At 35.5% G+C, this 16,114-nt stretch overlaps 2 protein-coding genes across 3 annotated transcripts; both read left to right on the forward strand.

Annotated features, from left to right (window-relative positions):
* Positions 1-561: 561 nt before the first annotated feature.
* On the forward strand, positions 562-9,290 carry mfge8a (milk fat globule EGF and factor V/VIII domain containing a). The gene is made up of 10 exons (XM_060859310.1): positions 562-710; positions 1,565-1,690; positions 1,792-1,923; positions 4,980-5,093; positions 5,591-5,772; positions 5,895-6,050; positions 6,125-6,269; positions 6,666-6,868; positions 7,979-8,134; positions 8,451-9,290. The coding sequence occupies exons 1-10, from the start codon at positions 632-634 to the stop codon at positions 8,592-8,594; spliced, it is 1,437 nt and encodes a 478-aa protein (XP_060715293.1). The 5' UTR covers positions 562-631; the 3' UTR covers positions 8,595-9,290.
* A 496-nt stretch (positions 9,291-9,786) lies between these two features.
* On the forward strand, positions 9,787-14,178 carry LOC132838749 (hyaluronan and proteoglycan link protein 3-like). Of its 2 annotated transcripts, none has more exons than XM_060859315.1 (5): positions 9,787-9,925; positions 11,072-11,221; positions 11,603-11,971; positions 12,182-12,484; positions 13,507-14,178. In XM_060859315.1, the coding sequence occupies exons 2-5, from the start codon at positions 11,098-11,100 to the stop codon at positions 13,788-13,790; spliced, it is 1,080 nt and encodes a 359-aa protein (XP_060715298.1). In that variant the 5' UTR covers positions 9,787-9,925; positions 11,072-11,097; the 3' UTR covers positions 13,791-14,178. The 2 variants fall into 2 exon arrangements, with proteins under 2 accessions (XP_060715298.1, XP_060715297.1); XM_060859314.1 differs by lacking the exon at positions 9,787-9,925 and adding an exon at positions 10,600-10,664.
* The last annotated feature ends 1,936 nt before the right edge of the window (positions 14,179-16,114 follow it).

The raw sequence follows: 16,114 nt of genomic DNA on the forward strand, positions 1-16,114 counted from the left end.
TCAGTGTTACCCAAATGAGGATGGGTTCTCTTCTGTGCCTGGTTCCTCTCAAGGTTTCTTCCTCATGTCATCTCAGGGAGTTTTTCCTTGCTGCAGTTGCCTCCGGCTTGCTCGTTAGGGATAGGGATAGTAATATAGTATTTTAAATTTTAAGTCAATCTTTTTAAAATTAATTTTAAACTTTAATTGTAAATATTAATTTATTTATTTTTTATCCTTATTTCTTCTTCTTTTTCTTCTTCTTCTTCTTCTTCTTCTTCTTCTTCTTCTTCTTCTTCTTCTTCTTATTATTATTATTATTATTATTATTATTTATTTATTTCTTTTCTCTCTCTCTCTTCTGTTTTCATACTTCATACGTATAGCTGTTTTGAGACAATGAGAATTGTTAAAAGTAAATATACAAATAAATTGTTTTGAATTGAATTGAAATAGTTTTTTACTCCAGTCCACACATTTAGTCAGTACTCCAGTCCAGAGATTTAGTAATTTCTCCAGTCCACAGATTTAATCCCAACTCCAGTCCACAGAGTTAATCCCTACTCCAGTCCATATATTTGTTGCAGTCCTCTCGGCAAAAATAAACCCTGGAGAGACGTCAGTGGAAAGAAAGTGTTAGGACTGAAACAATATGAGGCTGAGAAGTGGCCATCGCTCCTTAAGTTTTATCCTTGCATGTTTTATCATTTGCTGTGTTTGGAGTGTCAATGGTAAGTCATTAGCTAGTTAGGTTTGGATTGTGTTTTATGTCAAGTATGTTATTATGTTATGTATTTTGTAGTCTAGTTTGTTCTAGTTTTTATTTTCTGGTTTGCTAAATATTGCATTATTGGCTTATCAGATCATAGCTAAATTTAATGTAGTTTTTAAAGTGATTGAATGTTTTTACTCTTAATCTTCTTTCTGATGTAAGTAGTGATGGGATTAACCCAGATTATATTTGTTTTATATCAGTTCCCATTGTTTGTTCTATCATTTTGTGTGTGTGTGTGTGTGTGTGTGTGTGTGTGTGTGTGTGTGTGTGTGTATATATATATATATATATATATATATATATATATATATATATATATATATATATATATATATATATATATATTATTATTATTATTATTATTATTATTATTATTATTATTATTTTTGTGTAAACTGTGTTAAACATCTTATCTCTTTCCTGTATTTTAAACTTGTTATGGCTCAGAAGTTGTACACTTATCCTTCCTTTTTTTAATGCATAAAACTGAATCTTAATTATAGCATAAAATTGAATCCTTTGCAGTATGAAAGCACAAATACTAAATAATAATTAATACACATTTGCCACTTGTGGTTTATGGCAGCGTTTGCAGATACATTAGCCCCATTGGACATGCTGCTCACAGCTTGGAACCCTTTTGTACTGTCCTGCTCTAATTAGCTTGAAAAACATTCCCCTTCTGGCTGTCTTTTATTTTCCCACAAAACTTAACATTCAGGACCAGCGAATCCCTTCTGAAAACGTGTCAAAAGAGTACTCAGTTCCTGCTTAAACTTGAAAATCAGTTAAATTCTTATGTCTTCCTAGGAGACTACTGTGAGGTGAACTTGTGCCATAATGGCGGGACATGTGTGACTGGCGTTGGAGAGGAAACTTTTGTCTGTATCTGTGCTGAAGGATTTGCAGGAGACACGTGTACTGTCAAAGAGAATGGTAATGGTCACGTCATGTTTATGTGACTATAATCACTGTTTAAAACTAGAGTAGCAGTATGTAAATAAAATGTGCAAATATCTACAAATGTGTCTTGTCAGGTCCATGTATTCCTAACCCATGTAAAAACGATGGCGAGTGCGAGGTGATTGCTAATACCAGACGGGGAGACGTTTTTAATGGCTATGTTTGCAAATGCCAGCCTGGCTTTGAGGGCGTCAACTGCCAAATAAGTGAGTATACCATCTTATTATAACAAGCAGGTGTACTGATGATGATAGCAGCATGATAGCAGCAGTGCCATGCAGTGGCACTAATATTTATAATTTGACATGTGCCTTGCATTTGCAAAAGCATTTTTATTTCGACTTTACACAGTATGTCAAGACATATGGGCATTGAAATGCATGTTGCTCAGGTAAAAATTATAACACATAACACTCTATGGCACACAGAACACGCACACAAATGTAACATCTAGCTCTTGCACTAGAACAAGAATTTGCTAGAGTCTGGTACGTTTATAGTCAGTTAACATGGTCAACTAAAGAAACAAACCTTTTTCTAGTATCTTATTAACTCACAATTCAGTAATTGCTATAAAAACATTTAACAACATTTTTCTACCGAACTTTATTTCAGTCCAGTGAGTAAATCTTGCTTGAAAAAGCTTATTGTGTTGTAGTGTTCATTTTTATTTTTGGTGAATGAACGTGTATAGAAGTTCAGTCACATGGCTACCTCATGCACGTGTTCATATTAGAGACTTAATTCACGATTTCTCTAACAAATTTCCTCACTCTCTTTTCCAAACAAGAGCATTTCTGTTGCTTAAATCAGCACAGGATTTTTTCTAGCATGTGACGTACAGCCGCCCATCTGGAGCTCCAGTTATTGTAAGACAGACGCACCCAGGATGTATGATGTACACTTGTGGTTAGAGAGCACTGTGACTAAGGGCAGTTTTAAATAATAGCTATTTTCTGGTCCTGGCTTGTCTTGCTTTTTTCCTCCTGTATGTTCACTAAACAAGATTTTAAACACAGATTCAAATATATTTCATAGACCTTTTGCAGAAAGTGAAGTATAAAAGACTGGAAATAACTACTCATATCTGTTTTGTAAACTAAGGGATTGTCTGGAAATTACTCATTTTTATTATATTATATACAGTATGTTCTGTAGGTCTGTATTATTTTTTTTTTTTTTTAGCAAGCAATGTAAATGTTTAGACATGAATAAAATGGTTACTTTTCTTACAAGCCACAATGTTGTAATGGAGCATTCATTGTTCCAAGAATAAGTATACAATTCTATCCATATTTTATTGTTTATTGCTGTTCCCACTACTGGCAACGTCTTACACAGGTCAGCTGCTATAGCGTCAGTATAATTCGTCAAGCTCTACTCAACTCTTAAGAGGTTTTATAGTAGAACATCCCAGTCGGGGCTTTTAGCCATCCAGAAGGTTCCAGAACTTGCACAGAACTTGAACATCCAGGACACTCTTTTGAAGCTATTCCTAGTATTTAATTTGAATATTGAATTTTTTTATGTACATTGGTTTCCATTATCTAAGTAGTTTTAGCATTCTTTGAAGCACTTCTCACCCAGATTAAGTGTGTGTGTGACTGTGTGTGACTGTGTGTGACTGTGTGTGACTGTGTGTGTCTGTGTGTGTGTGTTTGCACATGCGAGAAGGAGATCTGGGCTAGAGGCCGAGATGCTTTCAGGTTGTTTCAATCCTCTTAGGAGTTTTTAGAACAGAACTGGAGCATGAAGGTAGATTAGAGTCTTTTGGTGTTTTGTTTTGGTCTGCAGACTCCTAAGCCTATGATAAATACAGCCTGTTATTATTATTACGTTGGTTATTTCCAGCGTATACTGCCACTTACTGGTGACTTCTGGAAATTACAGAAAAAAAAAAAAAAAATGCAACTAGAGCATATTGTAACATTTTAGACTGTGTTAAAATTTAATCCATAAATATTTCATAAGCTTCTAAAAAATAATGTATTTTAGCTATCTTAAAAATACAGAATAATGTCAGAAGATCTGTTTTCTTGTCTGGAAGCTTACAAGGATTTTTGGAGTATTATGAAAAGCTGGTCAAACAGATTACACAAATACATCTAATGCTGTTTTAAGATTAAATTAATATTTTGGTTACTGTCATATTTTCCATAATAGTGTAGCTTGCACTTTAAAATAGACATATTTATTCATTGACAAATAAGTGTCCAGCATAATAAAACTAATAAAAGTAATTTACCAAAATAGTATGGCAAAGTAATTTACTTTAGTATTTAATTTTCTCCTATTTTGCTGATCAACTACCTCAAGGCCTCCAGTGTGTTTTATATGCATGAGTGTGTGTACATTTGTGCGTGTGTATGTGTGTTAGCAAGAACACATGCAAGAACATCTTTTCCTAGGCATTCCTCATAAAACTTCTTAAAAAAATTGACGCATAATAACAGATTATCCTTTTTTTAAATTATAATTTTAAACATGGACAATTCACTGCTTTAACATTTTAAAATTATACTGCAATTCCCATGACATTTTTCCAATTGTGTAAAATACACCAGAAGGCTGTTTTGTCTATGTAGGGATCTACTGTAGGTATTATAGCTTTTTATAGTTTAGCCTTACCTTGGGCCAGGACAGAATGTCATCCTCTTACTTCCTTTCCTCTTAAAGCACACTTTTAATAGGTTTTATCTGGTATCTCTACTCCAATTGTGCCTTCTACATAAGTTGCACTTCCAATGATTGCTCCTGGTTTTATCTGAGGTCATGACCCTGTGTTGTGAATTCCCAGACTATCCTTTTTTCCTCACCACATTCACATTCCTTCAATGGTGCCTGTTTGAAAACAGTCATTAAGTAAATGACCACCGGTTATAAAGAATAAAATGAAAAGCTTTGCGAGCTGAAATTCTCATTACATTCAAGACACTGGTGAATGTTTGCCTTGCGCAAACATCAAGCTCTACAGCCCATTGTAAGCTTTCTAGATGTTTTGGGTACAGTAAAGTTTGTCAAACCCACACAACAGGACACAGAGAGTACACTCTCCCAGGACATCATAAACTTGTTTACAAGAAGATAGAGCACCTGCAAAAGCACACAGTGTCTGCATTGTAGTCTTCTTATTATAAAGTCTAAAAACTCAGACAACCACCAATTTCACAACTATTACAGCGATTCACTCTGCTCAAAACCTTCACCTTACTGTGTACTGCCTTACAAACTTTTAAACTAAGATGCTGCATATTTATTACAGATGTAAATGACTGTGATAACCAGCCGTGTAAGAATGGAGGCGTTTGTCGTGACCTGGACGGAGACTACACGTGCCAGTGCCCTTCTCCCTATGTAGGGAAGCAATGCCATTTAAGTAAGCGTAGTAATGATAATAACAATCATGGTTGTACCATGGTTTCCTATGTTTATCCTGTAATTATTTATTTATTATTAGGTGTAAAAGGTTGAATTCGAGTAAATTGCGTGAATGTTTCTTTACAAAAAATAATATAAATCATTTACAGCTAATGTAGAGAATGCTATCAGAATGCTGAATGGGTTATAATTTCACAAATATCAAATTCCTACCATTAACAAGCATGCACAAAGTATCTAGAATTTTCTCACACAGTCATCACTGGCAGATTACTGAACATTAAAAAAACAGTGAACATTAAAAAGGTTATTGTTTTAATAAATAAAATGCATTATTATTATTATTATTATTATTATTATTATTATTATTATTATTATTATTATTATTATTTTTATTATTATTATTATTATCAGATGGTTAAAGCATTGCTACATACTATATACTATAAGTCACAGTACAGATTTGGAGCTAATCTTTCTCCATTCCTGTGGCAGGCTGTATCTCTTTGTTAGGAATGGAGGAAGGGGGAATTGTCCAGTCACAGATCTCTGCCTCCTCGGTGGACTTTGGCATTCTGGGATTGCAGCGATGGGGACCTGAACTCGCCCGACTCAACAACCAGGGTTTTGTTAATGCTTGGAGTCCAGACCCCCATGACAGGAACCCTTGGCTTGAGGTTGTTAGAAATATTACTAGGACATAATGTGGTCCTGCATTATAATTTCTTCTGCATATGTTGATCCAGAAACCTAATGCATTAGATGGGATTTGTTTCCTTGTTGCTGACCATTCTTTCAGATCGATCTACAAAATAAGATGCGTCTCACGGGCATCATTACACAGGGAGCCAGTCGCATGGGCACAGCTGAGTTCATCAAGTCCTTCAAGTTGGCATACAGATTTGAGGGTAAAATGTACATGATGTACAGAGCTGCTGGCCAGAGGAAAGACAAGGTGAGTAGCAAAGATAATGCATTGCTTTTTTCTGTAGATGAGTTTTAATTTATATCTCAATTGCATTCCTGCAGGTGTTTATTGGGAACACCGATAATGATAGCACCAAGACGAACCTGTTCGAGCCCCCAATTGTGGCTCAGTACATTCGCATCATCCCTGTGGTGTGCCGCAAAGCATGCACTCTGCGCCTGGAGCTGGTTGGCTGTGAACTAAACAGTAATTCAGATTCATGTTTTCTTTGAGCAAATTATAGCAATACTGTATATGCCAGTCACTTTTAATAGCATCTAGACATTAAAAACACACTTAAATTTGTGGCTTTTTATTTCTTCAGATTATAGCCTTCAAAAAAATGTTAGAAATGTGCGGTGCATAAATCTGGACTTACTTACTGGCTTTCTTTAATATTATATTTATTTCTTTTATTGTCTATTTTCTTTTTGTTTTGTATTTCATAACCTTTGCTAAGTACATTTTTATCTCTTTTCATTAGTTCTTACTCCCGGGCTGTAGCTGAAATTGATCTTTCCCTTTTATTTGCTCATTCATTAATGTGTTATTCTTTGCATTTGCCAGCATATCTATCATTGTCTCTTCTCTTTCTGTTTACAGCCTACTCCAATGCCGGAGGCTGCTCTGAGTCTCTGGGTATGAAGTCTCGTCTTATCTCAGACAACCAGCTGTCAGCGTCCAGTGCTTTCCGCACCTGGGGCATAGATGCGTTTACATGGCTTCCACACTATGCTCGCCTGGACAAGCTTGGCAAAACCAATGCCTGGTCCCCAGCCATCAACAACCGCACTGAGTGGCTGCAGGTGACTTTAAGTTCACATTAAAAAGACATAACAGTTGTATTACTTTAGTCATTGTTCATTTATTTATTTTTCCAACATTGCTCGATTTACCTGTTAAACTCAACTAGATTAAGCCTTACATTCCTCACACTCCTTATCCGTACACTTTCTTTTTAGTTTCACTGTAGTCACTTGAACATTTCAGTGTAGTTATAATGTAGTAATATGCTTTCCATTGAATGAATGAGTGAAAAACCTATTGAGATAAGATGATGTAATGAGGGATGAGTTCCTGTACTAATGAGCACAAGCAAGAGGAGAAATATAAAAATAAAAAAACTGGTGTAATATTAAAGATAATAAACAGAAATAAAAAAAAAATAGAAACAATAAAATAAATCAGTTTGTAAGAACATTCCGGGGCAGGGCGCTAACCCAACCAAATCCAATATTTGTGGAATGACAATTAACTGGTAAGTGTGTGAGTGTCTGTGTGTGTGAGAGAGACTGTCGGTGGTGTAAAAGGTACTGGGTACTGTTGCATTGTGGAATCTGATGTCTGATGGTTATTCATAGACCACACTGCATTAATGAACAGTTTTTGGGAGATAGAAAAAAATATGCAGCCCAGACTATAAGTAGCTATCAAGTTCCCGCATTACCTAAGCCTATCCATGTAGATTTACCGTAGAGTTCACTTTCTCTGCTGCAGTTTCTAGTTCTAAGTTTTAGAACTTCATTCATTCAGTCAGTAATCATGTTATCCTTGTCAGGGTCATGATGTATCATAGTGGTGTTTGTCCCAGGAGCACTGGGCATCAGGCAGGAATAAACCCTGGATGGAATGGCAGTCCATCATTAACAGAAATGTTCACACACTTGTTCACACCAAAGGGCGGTGCATAGCACAGACAACTGAGCGAAAACACAAGCTCGTAAGATTGTAAGGTGAAAACACTACCTGCTGTTTCACCGTGCTGCCATGCATTAGATATATTATATACAAATAAATATATATTTACACATAATTGTTTAACTCCTTTATCAGTGCTCTTTATTTACAGAGATTATATGATTGGTCCACTGTTGTTTATCAAGGCCTTACTATCTTTCATGTTTTGTCTTCATTAGCTGGACTTGGAGAAGCCTAAAAGAATCACAGGCATAATCACTCAGGGAGCAAAAGACTTTGGCGTTGTGCAGTTTGTGTCTGCTTTTAAGATTGCATACAGCGATGATGGTCAGTCATGGAGCATTGTAAAAGATGCAACCAACAGAGCAGATAAGGTTAGTGAATGTTTTCTTTGCTTTGTTTAGCCATTTTTGTTGAATATTCCACATTTGAAATGTTAAATCTGATTGAGGGGATTTTGATTAATGTTCTGGAACAGCAGCTCTGACGATATTTCTGACAACACAGCTTTAAAATTAACTCTCATTCATTTAAATACATTATTCTTTCAACAGTAAAAGCTCATACACATGTACTTGTAATGTGGACACTACATGTAATTCATGGCTAAACAGACGAGGCATTTATGGAGATTTATCTAGGTGTTAGTGTTTTGTGATGGTGGTAAAATGATTTCTTTTTCTGCTTCAGATTTTCCAAGGCAACATTGACAACAATACACACAAAAAGAACTTGTTTGAGTCACCTTTCTTTGCCCGATTTGTACGTTTCCTGCCTTGGGAGTGGCATGAACGCATAACTTTAAGGATGGAGTTGCTGGGCTGTGATGCTTAGAAATCATGAAAAGGATCATGGCATGTTTTTCCCTGCACCTGACTGTATTTTCATCTTCATAGATCTAAGCAATCATGGTGTATTAGTGGTTTGGCTAAAAATATAGAATAAAGTGTACTGACTGTTTTGTCTGGATGATTTAGAATTAAAAAATCTTGAATTGGTCTTGGTATCATTTTCTAATATGCCTAGATTAATACTTGCACTTCTGGTGAATTTTTGTATTGTATTATTCTGAAGTTTTTAAGATTTAAAGAATGCATTCAACATTAATTCTTTAACTCTTCTTCCAAGTATGCAGCCTAGTCCACAGTAATCAGCCTGATGTCCATAGTACAGTTTAAATTATGATTTTGGACAAAGACTGTCTGTAGTCAGGGATTGTGCAATAAGATAACAGAAAGCATAAATACTAACATAAAAGGAATTGCTCTAGAATTTGAGGCAAATGACTAAGTATGTAACTGAATTTGTTGGTAAATATGAACGTGACCCTGTACTAATTTATACTCATATGTGTCTACATGCATTTTTTTAGTACAATTTCTAGTCCACATTTTGCTTTGTATATTCCGTATCTACAGTTTCAACAACCAAATTCATACAGTGTAGAAAGGTTTTTTGTTTTTTTACTTTTTATAAAATGCACTGTATGTTTCTCATTAACTGCCATTCTTAATAAATGATTCAAGGATTGATGCTTGTCTTTGTGCGATTCTATAAATCACTTCCATGGCACAATTAGGAAATTAGTGGTGAAAAAAATCAGGCTTTATATTTTATATAAAGTATAAGTTACTCCAGCTTTGTTCGTTCCATAATCTCCAATTATAGTGTTTCAGTGTCAGAAAATGAATCTCGCCTTTTTCAGACTTCCAAGAATCCCATTTCATTATTTGCATCCACTCTTTGAAAGATTGTCATACTACAGCTGGCAAATGCTGGAGATTATATTAACATTTACAACTGAGGCCTTTGCGGTCTAAACTTTATTACACAAATTACAGGCTCCTCCTCAGCTCCCTGCACCCGATCAACATTCCTACCCTAGAGCAAAGCCTTTCATCTCATCCTGTGAGTGTATACACACCGCCCTCTAAACCCACGTAATGGCTCTCTGTGTGTGAGGACAGATGGGGGGGAATCAAGATGTGCTCTGAAACAGACAGCTGATGACACAGCTAAGCCCCTTCTTTTTTCTGCAGTTTCAGATTGGTATCTACCCAGGTGTGTGCAGTCTGCTCTGGTAGGTACTGGTGATGAGACGCAGCTTTTTATGTCTTAAGACCTTGCAGTTTTTGAGTCTTGTAATTACAAAAAGAGAAAAAGAGGTAAGATTCCACTTTATTTGTTTTGTTTGATTGTTGATTGATTTTTTTTCTTTATAATTTTTATTATTTTTTGGTTATTTTGGACCTACACCAGTTACACGATACTGCAATTCTGTAAAACTATTATTATCTTCTTGGAACTCTCAACCTGTTATTAGATTTGTGGACACTTTGTGGCAAGCAAGATGTCTCTCATCTTTCAGTACTGTATGACAGCTGTTTCCTGATGAGCTCATCTGTTATGGTTCAGACTGTACTGATAAATGAGCCATAACAATGAACTCATCATCAGAAAGGAGTGAAAAAAAATTGTCAGCAAAATTAAAAGCCCAAAATCCCTAGATTGAGGGAACAAGATAACAATTCCTCATCAACTGCAATTATATTAATATTATAATTCGTTGTGTCTGGGTTAAAGGTTGAAATTAACCCTGCTAGTTTTTCATGAATGATTTTTTTATGTGTAATATAGTGACAGAGAAATGTTGTAAATCCCCATTATTATTATACATTTTAATTATAATTATGAAATTATATATAGATAATTTTGTGTCACTGTGTTCTGTCTGTAGTCTGACGTACATGAATATATTAAAGCCAGAGGACCCTCCTCTAGGAGTGCTTTAAATGACCTCTTGTCCCATGTCTCGTCTTTCATTTTAGTGTCATCTTAGCATTAGTAGATCTTTGTTTAAAGCCAGCTACAGGAATTAAGGAAATTTCAATTAAAGACCAAAGCGTGAGTAAACAATCGTGAATCACATGTTACAGATAACTGTGTACATAACTCTGTTACAGCAGTTAAATATTTTAATATGTGTCTTAGTATAGAATTTTATCATAAAAGAATAAAGCAATGAATGAGAAATAACATATATATAACGTTTAGTCATGTAATAGCTTAATGAATTATGGAATATTTTATAAATTCACAACTAGTTGCTGTAAAGTTGTCAACTTTTTCCAGTAAGAGACTATGAAGAGCCAGTAAAAATCAAAGCAAAGAGGAGTTTTTTTCTGTTCTTCTGTTTTTATTTTCTTTTTCTTGGCTTTGCATGGTATTGTCTGTCTGGATGCCTTGCTGTGATTTCAAAAAGATGGTTCTTTTTTATTGCCTAAATAGTTCTGCTATCATTGTTATTGTAGGAGGATTTCCAAGAAAGCTGATCCAAATGGGAAAATTGCACACTCTACTAGCTTTGACTCTGCAAGTGCTGTACTCTTGCTATGCAGCTCCCAGTGTTTCCAATGGCTTCTTCTACCAAGACATCTTGAATGGAACCGGGAACGGAGAAAGTATGTTTATGGGATTGCCGGTTGAAAACAGAATTTGTAATAATATTGGTCATTTTACACAATCAGTTATTAAATGTATGATCTTAAAGAAGACTTTTTAAACAAAATATTATGTCATATATAATGTAATATATAATATATATAATGTGTCTGTATGTGTGGCAGCCCTTGGAAGACCTTCACATGGTAACATTAGTTTTATATGCTATGTATAATTCTATTTAGAGATTCTATTGTCACTGCAAAAAACTAGCTATTTTGGACAACCTCATCTTTTACCCACAATTCAGTGACATCAACATCTAATGAGTTTTCCCAGACTGCTACACATATTATGTGAGGATGTCCTGTTCAATCTCTAATTATTTTATTTGGGTACAGTTCATTTCAATGGCATAAAGCTTCGAGTTGCGTCTCAGCCGCACTCTGTGTTTGCTGTGAGGGGAAGTAAAGTCACCCTGCCCTGCCGGTACTGGTATGAGCCTCCGTTAATCAGCCCACGAAAGGTGAGGGTCAAATGGTCCTTGTTACCACTCTCTGGGGACCAAGAGTCTGATGTGCTTGTGTCTATTGGTCACCGTCAACGAAGCTTTGGAGCGTTTAAAGATCGAGTGCATCTTCAGAAGGACGACCAAGGAGACATTTCACTCATTATAACCAATGTGAGCCTCAAGGACAGTGGACTGTATCGCTGTGAAGTAATAGATGGGCTGGAGGACGAGAGTGCCACATTGGATTTGGGACTCAGAGGTACAAGCTTTATCATTAAAAAAAACAAACCTTAAAACTTTTAGAAGATTATGTGGCCTATGAAATATGTCCAAGGTTTTCAGTTAAATGAAAGAGACTTTTGATGTATCTAGTAGTAGTAAGTCAAAGACATTTCTCTTATTGTCTAATGTTTGCCTCTGTACATAATCCTGTGGCACGTGGATCATAGATTAGGTCCATCTGTTTCAGGTGTGGTGTTTCCCTACCAGCCTCATCATGGCCGCTACCACCTAACCTTCAAAGAAGCCCAAAAAGCCTGTAATGACCAAGATGCTGCTGTTGCCACATTTGATCAGCTCTTTGCTGCCTGGCAAGGAGGGCTGGACTGGTGTAATGCTGGCTGGCTGGCAGATGGCACAGTGCAGTACCCCATTGTCCAGCCCCGACAGCCTTGCGGAGGCCTTGATCTGTCTCCTGGTGTGCGCAGCTATGGAGCCAGGCACAAACATAAAAACCGCTATGATGTCTTCTGCTTTACATCCACTGTTACAGGCAAGATTAAACTTTACTCATTAGTTTTGTACAGTTGTTATGGTTTTCTTCATTGGAGATTGCTCAATTATTGATAACAACAAAAAATACACACATGGCTACAACAAATGGCTGAATGGCTACAACAAATGATATAAGAACATAATCTGTGCTAATTTTCAACCTGGAAATTAATTTACAATAAGGCTTCAGCTAGCTAGCAAGATTAAAATTAGCAAGCTAGTTAATATTCTAACTATTATATTGCATGATACAGCTTGCTAGAAATCTCAACTACAGGATGATACAATATAATATTTAGTGTAATGTTATCTAGCTTGCTGAATCTGGGTTTTATTTACTGAGTATCTAATTGTTTGGCCTAGTATTGCTTCCTAGCAAACTTAGCTAGCAAAGTCTACTCACGAAGAGATAACATTATCTAAGCTGTCTATTTGGCAGAGCTGTGTTGAGGCTGCTGGTTACTGTTGCACATAGACACTTCTTTTTCCCTTATTTAATATCACAGATAACCAGGGCGCCAATGCTATTTTGACTCTGATAACAAATTCTGGCTTCAGCCACACTCAACACTCTGATAAGAGATACTGTCAACAGCCAAAAGCAATAATTGTCTCTCTCAATACAAATCATTCAGTTAATCATGGCTGCATGATATTATATCTACATATTATATACTAATGTTAGCTAGTGCTTGGTATTAATGACATGATACTTACTTTACATGTTAGTAAACTTGTTGGACCAAATTTGAGTATCGGCTGTTGAGGAGGTTAGATAAGCTAACTATTTATCTGGGAAGATTACTATAATGCTGTATTTAGTTGTTAGCTTGTAGATAACCTTTGGAGGCAAAGCTATTTTTATACTGTGATAATTCTGACAGCTAAAAAAAGGTAGTAAGTAATTTCTCACAACAATGATAATTTAAAATAACACTTTAAAAAGCTCTTTAAGATATTTATGCAACTATGATAGTCTTAATAAACTTGACAGTGGTCTGTTGTTCTATTCACCTCTAGGACAAGTGTACTACTTGCAGCATCCTCAGAAGCTCAACCTTACCATGGCAGTCCAGGCCTGTATTGAAGATGGTGCTCAAATTGCCAAAGTTGGTCAGCTGTTTGCAGCATGGAAGTTTTTAGAGCTGGATAACTGTAATGCAGGATGGCTAGCAGATGGAAGTCTGCGCTACCCAATCAGCAAACCTCGTCCAAACTGTGGACCTCAGAAATCAGGGGTCCGTAGCTTTGGCTTTCCTTTGACACACCATAAACATGGTGTATACTGCTATAGATCTAGATAAAGGCTCTTTGAGACTAAGTGCCCGTTAAATGTGAAATAAGAGGTACAACAGCCTCGTATCCAACTGCATGTCTGGGCTTTTCTAAGAACTTGGATAAGAAGAGATGAAAGGACAAATTTTATTGACAGTTAAACCTTACACAATGTACAAATACAAATCTCCTTCAGATTGATTTGAATAGCTTAGGTCAACAGGAGAAATAATAATTATGGAAATGTATCTAGATCATAATTTCAATGAAAAATTATTACAAGAAGTGATTGACATTTGGCTCATATTTAGACAAAATTTCCTTTTAAATTATATTCCATCTGCTAAAACAAATTTTAGCTGTTGAAAGATCAGACATTCTAATTAATAATCATATGATGCTAACGTAACTTTTTGTACACTCTTTATCTAAATATTTTTGCATTATTCATGAAACTTTGAGGAGCAATATTTACCGTAATAACTACAGGACTAAAAATGTCAAGATACGCTAAACTAATACAAAAAACAAATTGTTCCCTGAAAATTATTTTTACTTTCCAATGTAACAAAAGACAAAGCTGCTTTTGTATACTGATACGGCATAATTTAGAGGTAGAGTTAAGAGGAATAATCAGAGTAACAGTTAAGCATTTCCAACGTCATTAGTTTCAGTATTTCTGGCAAGCTCTTATGAATTGCTTATTATTACTTTTTTATTGGAGCTTCGGAAACCTGAAGCACTTCCTGTACAAAAAAGCTGATAATGCGATTATTGTCTTTTAGATATTTATCAGCCATTTTATCATGCTTTCCTTTTATGAGCTGCCTATCTAAATTCACAGACATTTCTAAGACATAGGAAAGATGTAACTTTTTTGTGATTTTAATATATTATAATCTATACAAATAAAAAAAAGGTGGTGGTTTATTTTAATGCAAAATATAAACATGCCTGTCAAAATGACCACATAATGCATATTTCTATCAACAGTGTATTTCGGTATAATTAATTACTAAGGAGAACCTGAATGTAGATGATCACATTTCCACTTTTGCTCTGAAACTGAACATGTCCTACCAGTAGGGGTCTCAGGGTGTGAGTCTGTCTTGCGGACATGGAGGAGCTCTAGGTAAGAGAGGAGAAAGGGCCTTGTGCATAAGATTAGCCCTAAAAGAGCTCATTCAGTCAAGGGCCACTATACACTCCACCCTACTACACACACTGCAATGCCTTTACTTTTATAAATTTTGTAACTCCAAGGGTACTTATTGCTCTACGACGCCCAGTTGCATTCTCAGACTTGGCTGAACAAGGTGAACATATTTTCCATCACCTGTGAACCATGAATAACGTCTCAGCGTAAAAGTCCTAAAACCAGACATGTGATTTTTTTTTTTGCTTGTGACTGAAGCTCTGTTTTTTCTCCTCATAGAATTAAATAAAGTGAATTAAATTCTTTCTTTAAAAGTGATCTGTGGAATGTTTTATTTGGTATTTCTCATCTCTTTAGTTTGATTTTTAAAAATACATTTATACAAGCAAAACAGGCGGTGTAATGTCATCTGTGAATATCTGAAAACATAACAGTCAAATCTGATGGCAACCTCCATCTCTCAGTGTACATTTCTCTTCTTCAGCATGGCTTAGTCTCCCTTCTTTATCCTCTTTTTTTAATACAAGGATCTGAGTCTGATATTGAAGTTTGCATTTGTTTCCTGGAGATCTACTGTGTGTTGCACTTATCAGTACAACCTTCAGAATGAAAACAGAGTTTGTAAGAATTTACCCAGTGCTTAGGGAAGAGAGAGGCACAGCCCCTAAATGATATTAAACAAACCCAAGAACTGGGTATAAGAAAGGCATAAGAAAGGCATTCATAAGGCACATGGCATAACTGGTCGTAGCTGAAAAGCATTAGAGGAAAATGAGAACATCACTGAGGTCTTATGGGAACTGGGAATAATAACGATTTATAGAGGGTGTTGCTGGTCTCAAAGAACTGTGCCCTGCACAGCTTACATTCAGACAAAAACTTGGTTTTATATATATATATATATATATATATATATATATATATATATATATATATATATATATATATATATATATATATATATTTATATATGGCACAAATTATCTATGTTCATGTCCAAAATGACATTTTGTCCAAATGACAGTTTGACAGGATCTGGCCATCAAGCACTGCTTTTGGCATTTTTTACTGTGTCATTCAGGCCTAAGGAGATGGGCAAACAATGTCAAATTGCCAGGCAGAATATTGTGCGAAATTGATAAATACACTTAATTTCACATTGCTGTCATCAGAAATATCAAAAATGACACGTTTGTT

This window comes from Tachysurus vachellii, chromosome 23 (assembly GCF_030014155.1).
Source record: "Tachysurus vachellii isolate PV-2020 chromosome 23, HZAU_Pvac_v1, whole genome shotgun sequence".
Classification (NCBI taxonomy): domain Eukaryota; kingdom Metazoa; phylum Chordata; class Actinopteri; order Siluriformes; family Bagridae; genus Tachysurus; species Tachysurus vachellii.